The sequence below is a fragment of the Anolis carolinensis genome, unplaced genomic scaffold, assembly GCF_035594765.1.
Source record: "Anolis carolinensis isolate JA03-04 unplaced genomic scaffold, rAnoCar3.1.pri scaffold_15, whole genome shotgun sequence".
Classification (NCBI taxonomy): domain Eukaryota; kingdom Metazoa; phylum Chordata; class Lepidosauria; order Squamata; family Dactyloidae; genus Anolis; species Anolis carolinensis.
The window spans coordinates 13145118-13156106 of NW_026943826.1; the positions used below are offsets into that span (position 1 = coordinate 13145118).

General features: G+C 45.6%; 1 protein-coding gene across 1 annotated transcript; it reads left to right on the forward strand.

The window, feature by feature from the left end:
• Window positions 1-6746: 6746 nt before the first annotated feature.
• On the forward strand, window positions 6747-10645 carry LOC103282668 (guanylin). The gene is made up of 3 exons (XM_008125407.2): window positions 6747-7580; window positions 8952-9135; window positions 10117-10645. Exons 1-3 carry the CDS (start codon window positions 7509-7511, stop codon window positions 10179-10181), a joined length of 321 nt encoding a protein of 106 aa, XP_008123614.1. The 5' UTR covers window positions 6747-7508; the 3' UTR covers window positions 10182-10645.
• Window positions 10646-10989: the final 344 nt, after the last annotated feature.

Here is a 10989-nt window from a genome sequence, read left to right on the forward strand (position 1 = left end):
TCTGTTGACTTTGGGTTATGTTTCTGGGAGTGGACAACTCTATTGGCTATGGGTTATAGGCTATGAGAGTAGACATCTGTGTTGATTTTGGGTTATGTGCTTGAGGGCAGACAACTCTATTGTCCATCAGCTATGGGCTATGGGCACTTCTTGAACCACAACAAGACCATCACAGTCTCCATCGTCTCCATAAATGGTGCAACCAACTTCCCGTGGTGGCCTGACCCACCTCCGTTGCCTCTTCTGACCCACAACAAGACCATCCCGGTCTCCATCGTCTCCATGAATGGTGCAAACAACTTCTTGTGGTGGCCTGACCCATCTCCATTGCCTTGTCTGACCCACAACAAGACCACCACGGTCTCCATCGTCTCCATAAATGGTGCAACCAACTTCCCGTGGTGGCCTGACCCACCTCCGTTGCCTCGTCTGACCCACAACAAGACCATCACGGTCTCCATGGTCTCCATAAATGGTGCAAACAACTTCTTGTGGTGGCCTGACCCATCTCCATTGCCTTGTCTGACCCACAACAAGACCATCACGGTCTCCATCATCTCCATGAATGGTGCAACCAACTTCCCGTGGTGGCCTGACCCACCTCCATTGCCTTATCTGACCCATACAATTCTCCATTCATTCCCACGAGAGAAGTGATGGTAGGGATCGTTGTACCCAACCCGTTACGATGACCTGAATCTCAGTGTTTTATCTTCTGAGGGAACAAATGAAAATCGTGGTTGGAGGCCAAATCTTACAGTCCGGGCCTGTCACCCTCTGGGCTTTGGAGAAGATTAAGGGCCGGGAGATAATATGATGGGAATGCAATTTCAAATCTCCGGATTAAAAGGACTCTGATTATGAATCCGCGCCCGGCAAAGATTACTCAGGGATGCGTGCTATAACACCCGGGAAAGCACCCGGGACAGAAATCTCCAAGCAATACTAATAATAATAGCGTTGATCATATTAATCGTTGTCGTGATCAAGTCCAACAACAATCGGTAAATAAAGCATGCCGAGCGATGTTCCGCGCATGAACAAAACGACGGGAGCTCCGTGTCGCGATCGTCTCCCTGTCTATTTGTTTATGTCGCTTTTCATCAAACACGCACCCAAACCCAGGCACATCTGTTGCAGAGCAGCTGAGCCGAGGGGGTTGTTTGTTTGGGGCGGTTGTTTACACACAAATTCTACGGCAAAATTAAAATTGATTTTGCTCCGGAGTTAGGAATCACGGCTGGGAGGGAAGACGGTGGGTGTTGTTATTCCTTTTCTTTTTCGCTTGGCTCTCTTCTGCCATCTAGTGATGATTGATCCATTTAATACCTTAAGTAAAACCTAAGCTTCCTGATATTGCCCAGATGTCATTGGGATTGAGGCCTGCCCACTTTCTCCCTTCTCCAGCTCTGAGAAAGCCTACCTCACAATGCCTCTATGGCAACACTTTTCCTTTCCCTTCCTTCCTTCCTTCCTTCCTTCCTTCCTTCCTTCCTTCCTTCCTTCCTTCCTTCCTTCCTTCCTTCCTTCCTTCTTTCCTTCCTTCCTTCCTTCCTTCCTTCCCTCCTTTTTCTTTCTTTCCCTTCTTTTTCTCTCTCCCTCGTTCCTTCCTTCCTCCCAAACTTTCTCTCTTCTCCAGCTCTTAGAAAGCCTACCTCACAATGCCTCTATGGCAACACTTTTCCTTTCCCTTCCTTCCTTCCTTCCTTCCTTCCTTCCTTCCTTCCTTCCTTCCTTCCTTCCTTCCTTCCTTCCTTCCTTCCTTCCTTCCGTTCCTCCTTTTTCTTTCTTTCCCTTCTTTTTCTCTCTCCCTCATTCCTTCCTTCCTCCCAAACTTTCTCCCTTCTCCAGCTCTGAGAAAGCCTACCTCACAATGCCTCTATGGCAACACTTTTCCTTTCCCTTCCTTCCTTCCTTCCTTCCTTCCTTCCTTCCTTCCTTCCTTCCTTCCTTCCTTCCTTCCTTCCTTCCTTTTTCTTTCTTTCTCTTCTTTTTCTCTCTCCCTCGTTCCTTCCTTCCTCCCAAACTTTCTCCCTTCTCCAGCTCTTAGAAAGCCTACCTCACAATGCCTCTATGGCAACACTTTCCCTTTCCCTTCTTTCCTTCCTTCCTTTTTTCCTTCCTTCCTTCCGTCCGTCCCTCCTTTTTCTTTCTCTTCCCTTCCCTTCTCCTTTCCTTTCTTTCCCTTCTTTTTCTCTCTCCCTCTTTCCTCCCAAACTTCCTCCCTTCTCCAGCTCTGAAAAAACCTACCTCACAATGCCTCCATGGTGGGTCCCTTTGTGTCTCTTTCCTCTACACAAATTGCCCTTCCTTCCTTCTTTCTCTTCTTTTCCTTTCTTCCACCCGTCCTTCCTTCTCCTTTCCCTTCTTTTTCTCTTTCTTTCCTTCCTCCTTTTCCTTCTGACAATGGTCACCTTTCTTTCCCAGAGGGCCAGGAAGGAAAGGCCAAGTACATCCTGCAATTTCGAGTGGCCGCTCGCCTTGCCTCCTCTCACTCACTCTCTTCTAAACGTGATAGAGAGGGAGCGATCACAAACCCGAGTGTCCGACCCTCATTTCCGCCCCCGACATTCCGGTTTTGCTTATGGTTTTCACTCAGCGAGATTCGACTCGAATCCGGACTCCCGAATCCAGGCTGTTTGCATCCAGGCACAAAGGATGTCACTGGCAAACAATGTTGTCAACGTTGTCACACCCAAAGCTCGCTGAATCACGGAGGCAAAGTCCGCTCCTAAACAGACGGTTCATGGGTGATGGCTTGCATTATGGCTTTCCGTTGACGCAGAAGCGGAACCTTAATGAGTCACCGCGAATGGCTCCCAGGGCCTCGATTTCGGACACAAATCATTGGCGACACTCCGCGATTGGGGCAGTAGAGCCCCGAGGAATGTTTATATATATTATATTATATATAGTGTGTATATATTAGAGGTGTGCAATTTGTTTGTTAGTTCTCGTAAGTCGAATCAAATTAGTTAAGTTTATACTTATGACACGAGTGTTCGTAAGTGTTCACCAGTGTTCACATTTGGGCACACTGAGTATTTGCGCCAAGTTTGGTCCAGATCTATCATTGTTTGAGTCCACATTTCTCTCTGGATGTAGGTGAACTAAAACTCTCAAACCCAACTCCCACCACACCCTTCCAGTATTTTATGTTGGTCGTGGGAGTTCTGTGTGCCAAGTTTGGTTCAATTCCATCATTGTTTGAGTCCACAGTGCTCTCTGCATATAGGTGAACTACAACTCCCATACTCAACGTCAACTCCCAGAACTACAACTCCCATACTCAACGTCAACTCCCAGAACTACAACTCCCATACTCAACGTCAACTCCCAGAACTACAACTCCCATACTCAATGTCAACTCCCAGAACTACGACTCCCATACTCAACGTCAACTCCCAGAACTACAACTCCCATACTCAACGTCAACCCCCAAAACTACAACTCCCATACTCAACGTCAACTCCCAGAACTACAACTCCCATACTCAACGTCAACTCCCAGAACTACAACTCCCATACTCAACGTCAACTCCCAGAACTACAACTCCCATACTCAACGTCAACTCCCAGAACTACAACTCCCATACTCAACGTCAACTCCCAGAACTACGACTCCCATACTCAACGTCAACTCCCAGAACTACAACTCCCATACTCAACGTCAACTCCCAGAACTACAACTCCCATACTCAACGTCAACTCCCAGAACTACAACTCCCATACTCAACGTCAACTCCCAGAACTACAACTCCCATACTCAACGTCAACTCCCAGAACTACAACTCCCATACTCAACGTCAACTCCCAGAACTACAACTCCCATACTCAACGTCAACTCCCAGAACTACAACTCCCATACTCAACGTCAACTCCCAGAACTACGACTCCCATACTCAACGTCAACTCCCAGAACTACAACTCCCATACTCAACGTCAACTCCCAGAACTACAACTCCCATACTCAACGTCAACTCCCAGAACTACAACTCCCATACTCAACGTCAACTCCCAGAACTACAACTCCCATACTCAACGCCAACTCCCAGAACTACAACTCCCATACTCAACGTCAACTCCCAGAACTACAACTCCCATACTCAACGTCAACTCCCAGAACTACAACTCCCATATTCAACGTCAACTCCCAGAACTACAACTCCCATACTCAACGTCAACTCCCAGAACTACAACTCCCATACTCAACGTCAACTCCCAGAACTACAACTCCCATATTCAACGTCAACTCCCAGAACTACAACTCCCATACTCAACGTCAACTCCCAGAACTATGACTCCCATACTCAACGTCAACTCCCAGAACTACAACTCCCATACTCAACGTCAACTCCCAGAACTATGACTCCCATACTCAACGTCAACTCCCAGAACTACAACTCCCATACTCAATGTCAACTCCCAGAACTACAACTCCCATACTCAACGTCAACTCCCAGAACTACAACTCCCATACTCAATGTCAACTCCCACCAAACCCTTCCAGTATTTTCTATTGGCCGTAGGAGTTCTGTGTGCCGAGTTTGGTTCAATTCCATCGTTGGTGGAGTTCAGAGTACTCTTTGACTGTAGGTGAACTATAAATCCCAGCAACTACAACTCCCAAATGGCAAAATCGTCCTGATAATACATCCTGCATATCAGGATATTTACATTATGATTCATAACAGTAGAAAAATTACGAGTTACGAAGTCGCAACAAAAATAATTTTGTGGTTCGGAGTCTCCACAACATGAGGGTCCACAGCGTTAGGAAGGTTGAGAACTATAGTGGTTAACGTGGTGGGAAACACACCCTGAAAATATCTGCCCTCTGGACATATTTTTTTTTATTATTCTTATTATTCCTCTTGCCCAACCTCATAACGTTTACAGTCTGTTGTAAACGACATCAGAGGGTTTATTGTAACCTATAAATCAAGACTTCCGCTGCTATGGGTTCCAGAAGGAAAATAAATATGATTGTGATAGTGGCCTCGATATGACGGGGATAGTGGCTTTGATGGCTCTATCACTATATTTCAACAATATCTCCGTTTATGACACAGTTATAGACTCACAGAGTTGATCTAGCCGTTCCACCCCGGCTACAAATGCCTGACCCAGTGTGGGAAAACTATGCCTTTCTCTCGGAGTGATGTTCTCAAGAACTTCCCTCCTCACCAGGCGTCATCCAAGGGTGGGGATAGAAGAATAGTTCCGTTTTCTCACGAAGATCTGAAAGGCAGGTGTCCGGATCAGTGTGGAGTAGCGGCGTTGTAAATCACGAGTGCAGGTTTTACTAGGAGTCAAGGTGATAACCAGAATCAAAGCTTCCGCGATCTCGCGGGAAACAGAAGAGCTATTCGCTTCTCGGGACTCTCGAACCATCTTGAATGGAGTGCACATCCCATAATAAAGGTGAAAATCCATATGTGTGTATGTGGCACACAAACCAGCTCTAGTTCCCAGTGCTGAGGAGCCACCAAGTAACTACTTCCCAGGACATTGCAGGTTACTGCGAGCGCCACATCCCAGGGTTCCTTTCTCTCGCCATTTGCATGACCCCGCCCACTGCCTCTCCCTTAACCCTTTCCAGTGCTGAAGAGCCACCAAATCACTCCCTCCCAGGACATTGCAGGTTACAACGAGCGCCACATCCCAGCGTTCCTTTCTCTCGCCATTTGCATGACCCCGCCCACTGCCTCTCCCTTAACCCTTTCCAGTGCTGAGGAGCCACCAAGTCGCTCCCTCCCAGGACATTGCAGGTTACAGTGAGCGCCACATCCCAGCATTCCTTTCTCTCGCCATTTGCATGACCCCGCCCACTGCCTCTCCCTTAACCCTTTCCAGTGCTGAGGAGCCACCAAGTCGCTCCCTCCCAGGACATTGCAGGTTACAACGAGCGCCACATCCCAGCATTCCTTTCTCTCGCCATTTGCATGACCCCGCCCACTGCCTCTCCCTTAACCCTTTCCAGTGCTGAGGAGCCACCAAGTCGCTCCCTCCCAGGACATTGCAGGTTACAGTGAGCGCCACATCCCAGGGTTCCTTTCTCTTGCCATTTGCATGACCCCGCCCACTGCCTCTCCCTTAACCCTTTCCAGTGCTGAGGAGCCACCAAGTCGCTCCCTCCCAGGACATTGCAGGTTACAGTGAGCGCCACATCCCAGGGTTCCTTTCTCTCGCCATTTGCATGACCCCGCCCACTGCTTCCCCCTGAACCCTTTCCCAGTACCGAGGAACCACCAAGTTGCTTCTTCCCAGGACATTGCGAGTTACAACGAGCACCACATCCCAGCGTTCCTTTCTCTCGCCATTTGCATGACCCCACCCACTGCCTCTCCCTTAACCCTTTCCTATTCTTTTCTATAAAGATACTACAGAGAGAGGTTTGAGGAGAATTCACCATTATTTATAGGAGTTGTAGGGACCGGGATGTATAGTTCGCCTGCAGGCGAAGAGCAATCTTAACCCCACCAATGATGGACTTGGAACTAACTTGGCTCACAGACCCAATATGACCAATTGTAAATACTGGCAGGCCTTGTGGGTGATTGATCTTGGTACCAGAGAGTTATAGTTCTGCTTATTCAGAGAACACTGAACCCAGCGAGTGACAAATCTGGACCAAACTTGACACACAGACCCAACATGGCCAACTGTAAATACTGGGGGTACCCAAGCTAGTATCCTTTATAAGAAGAGCGATATCGTCTACATAGCGATTGATCGCTGAGCCATTAATGGAATGGTTCTCATCAAGTTGAGACTAAATAATAAGATTCCAGTCCATGTTATTTTTTCCCCGTTGCTGTTGTTAATGTGTTTTCGAGAAATTTCCAGCTTTTCTGTGACCCTAAGGCAAACTTTTGCAGAGATTTTAGGGGGTGGCCGATTGCTGCAATTTCCCCTCGAGCCAAATATAACCCAAATGCTCGTAAAACAATATAGCTTGGGTTATTGCATGCCTCTTCATTTTTACAACACCTAAGCAAAACACCTTTATGACAGGTCAAGAGGTTTTGCAACTTCTAGCAACCGGGAAGATTGGATTTGTTTGCCTTGGGAGCAAGGAATGTCTTATCCTGGAAACCACACAACAACACTTCAGTGATTCTGGCCATGAAAGCATTTTGACAATATATTCAACTAACAAGGTTCGGGATTCTGGGAGCGGGATTGGACCCCTTGTGATGATTTTCCCATCCTTGGGTTCTTCGAGCCTCCTGCCATCGATCCCATCCCAATAGATCGAGTGTCAAGTTTATGATCGTCATAAACCTGACAAGCGGCTGTAAAGATTTGCAAGGGCATTCCTTGTTGATCTTCTGAGTTGTTTCCCCCACTGTCATCTGCCAACAATCCGCAGCAACGAGAGACCATAAACCGTCCAAGTCTGTGCCATGATACCAAAGTTATTCAATAACCAGGCGGCGAATCCTTTAAAAATCCAGGTTGGCGGCTGTCTAGCCAGCAGTCTCGATCCTCTGGATAGAGCTCATCATGAACGCCTACCTGGTTGCCGTTGTCTGCTTGTGTTCCTTGGTCACCTTCTCCAACGGAGTCACCGTCAAGGTAAGTCCCAGCCTTTTCCCAAGAGAAGGATGTCTTTTGAGAGAGAAGGCTATAGTTCCGAGCACATGCTTATTTATTTTATTTATTTGTTTACCATATTTATATCCCGCCTTTCTCTACCCCTGGGGGGACTCTGTATAAAAAACATGAAATAAATTAAATTAAAACATAATTAAAATACAGTCCAATGTTAAGACAGGTTCCATCCCTGGCCTCTTCAAATATGATATCAGAGATCCTGGACAATGCTATGTCCACAGTTTGTACAGTAGGCTTGTGCAGAAAAATCGGAAGTTTCGTAAATTATAAGAAAAGCGGAAGTTTCGTAAAAATTAAGCATGCATAAAAACATAATTAAAATACAGTCCAATGTTAAGTCAGGTTCCATCCCTGGCCTCTCCAAATATGATATCAGAGATTCTGGACAATGCTATGTCCACGGTTTGTACAATAGGCTTGTGCAGAAAAATCAGAAGTTTCGGAAATTATAAGAAAAGCGGAAGTTTCGTAAAAATTAAGCATACATAAAAAGATAATTAAAATACAGTCCAATGTTAAGACAGGTTCCATCCCTGGCCTCTCCAAATATGATATCAGAGATTCTGGACAATGCTATGTCCATGGTTTGTACAATAGGCTTGTGCAGAAAAATCAGGAGTTTCTGAAATCATAAGAAAAGTGGAAGTTTCGTAAGTTGGAAGCCATATCCGAAGCGTTCGCATGGCCCAAAGTTGTCGACTCGAAACTGACCCTGTACTTTTTCGTTTTAGTTTTGTAAATCTTGGAAAGTCAGTTTCATATTCAACTCAAGGCGAGGAAGCAAAGCCAAAAGTCTGCCTTCATGCCTTGCCATTCCTCTGTAAAATTAGCCCAGTCTCAGCATTAGCGGTGGGGAAAAAAGAGGGAGCAGTGCATTTTGGGAACAGTATTTGGAAATGTAGTTTGGGAAGGGAGGAGCCACATGCCAGATAATTCAAAAGGCCTTGCCCTGAACTACATTTCCCAGGTTGCATCAAACATCAGAACGCATCAATCAGGATAGTGGAGAGAGAGCTCTTTACCCCCTAAATGTTTGAAAATTCACCAAAAATCCGTGAATAAGTGAAATATCCTGAAATTTGGTGTGCTAACAGTGGTCAGTGTGTTCTACCATTGTAGCAAGTTTCACCCCGATAGCTTTAAAAATAATAGAGATAGGAGCTCATGAATTTTCCCCAATTATACTCATTTAGTTATGCGCAATTACTATAACAAAACAGTGAGGTGTGCATTAGATTTGATGGCGTACTAGACTCGAGTCAATGCAGTATGTATTCGACGTGACTGACAACAGCAGCTCAATGTGTTTTGATTTTCTTGTTAATTCCACAGGTGGAGGACTTCTCGTTCTCTTTGGAGTCTGTGAAGCAGCTGAAGTTCGTCATGGATGCCGTGCCCAGAAGTCCCCGCCTGCGCTCCAGCCGAGTCCCATATGTGTGCTCCAACCCATTGCTGCCGGCGGAGATTAAGCCACTTTGTTCCAGCCCCAAAGCGCCCCGTCTGGTCCCACAACTAGGTACACAGCAGTAGATCCACAACAAATGTTTACATATTAGATATTATATTACATATAGTGTATATATATTAGAGGTGTGCAATTTGTTCGTTAGTTGCCGTAAGTCGGATCAAATTAATTACATTTGTACTTATGATGCGATATCCGATGTGTGGATCATAAAACTTAAGAATCGAACACAGCAGTAGATCCCCAAGGAATGTTTATAGATTAGATATTATATTATATATAGTGTATATATATTAGGGGTGTGCAATTTATTCGTTAGTCATCGTAAGTCGGATCAAATTCGTTACGTTCGTACTTACGATGCGATATCCGATGTGCGGCCCATAAAACTTAAGAATCTAACATGGAAGTAGATCCCCAATTGATGTTTATAGATTAGATATTATATTTTATATAGTGTATATATTAGGAGTGTGAAATTCGTTAGTTATTGTAAGTCAGATCAAATTCGTTACGATGTGATATCTGACGCGCGGACCGTAAAACGTAAGAATTAAACGCAGTAGTAGATCCACAATGAATGTTTATATATTAGATATTATATATATATATATATATATATATATATATATATATATATTAGGGGTGTGCAATTTGTTCGTTAGTTATCGTAAGTCAGATCAAATTCGATACGATGCGATATCTGATGCGCAGACCGTAAAACTTAAGAATCGAAACCCACCCAATACTTTTTTGTAAATCTCGGAAGCCTCCCAAAGTCAGGGAGAGGCAGTGGGCGGGGTTATGCAAATGGGGAGAGAAAGGAACACTGGGATGTGCTCGCTGTAACCTGCAACGTCCTGGGAGGGAGTGATTTTGGTGGCTCCTCCGCAGTGCCCGTTTGTGAAGGACAGAGGCAGTCCGTGTGAGTGGACACCCGTGCCACATATACACGTACAGATTTTCACTTTTATGATGTGTAGAGATAGATAATAATAAGGTTAAGACTATTTGTCCTACTTTTGGCTGCAGTGAGCATCGCCAGAGATTCCGCCATCTGCGAGATCTGTGCCAACGTGGCCTGTTCTGGTTGCTAAGGAGAGAGACCTTCCCGCCATTTCTTCCGGCTTCAACGAGGATCTCGACGGCTTGCCTCTTCTGTCCTTGATGCCTACACTTCATCCCTCCCGGGTGGAAGATACTTAACTTTCCGAAGAACCTTCCAATACGCAGAAAGAAATGGAATAGTCACACCGAGCTTTGCAATGCGAGGACTCCTTTGTACTCCTTCCTATGGAAACGAGGCAATTTCTCCCTATAACGAAGTGTTATGACCATGAACTTTGATGGAAATGGTGTCGTGAAGTCATAGAGAGGAACTCGCTATCCCGTTCTCTCCCCCCCCCCCCCACTCTTTCTTTGTCTTCCCCTTTCGGCTTAGGTTGCAACCATCTATGATATTTTTATGGGGTCAATCTGTATCGTGGTTCAGTTTTTCACTATCTATTGTGTGAGTGTCATTATTCTAAAATTAAAGTATGGGCCATTCTGCCCTAAACCCTATTAAATGGTGTCGAGCCAACTTTGCGTTATGGCCACCCTTGGAGAAATTTCCATATTATTCCATAACATTAAAAAAATCTAATCAGTCCCCATTGAAGGTCATCGAGCACTTTCTCTTCCTCTACCAGAAAATAACACTATGAGACGTAATTTTTGTTGTTCCTGGGTGATAAACGTCATTTCCTAATTAGTGATATCATTAAAACACAGGAAAAGTCTATTACACGGCAAAAACTTAGCATGCAGTGGCTAAGAGCCTTCCTGAGCGCTCTCGGCCGTCACCGGTGTCATCATCCTCCCAGCATAATGTCGAGAGGAGAGCTCGAAGATCGGGGAGGAGGA

What these genes read in the sequence shown, in the direction of transcription:
- LOC103282668 (XM_008125407.2), top strand. Translation starts at nt 7,509, where the DNA reads ATGAACGCCTACCTGGTTGCCGTTGTCTGCTTGTGTTCCTTGGTCACC. An exon ending in CCAACGGAGTCACCGTCAAG is followed by an intron (nt 7,581 to 8,951) that starts GTAAGTCCCAGC and finishes TTAATTCCACAG; the next exon opens with GTGGAGGACTTCTCGTTCTC. An exon ending in CCGTCTGGTCCCACAACTAG is followed by an intron (nt 9,136 to 10,116) that starts GTACACAGCAGT and finishes TTTTGGCTGCAG; the next exon opens with TGAGCATCGCCAGAGATTCC.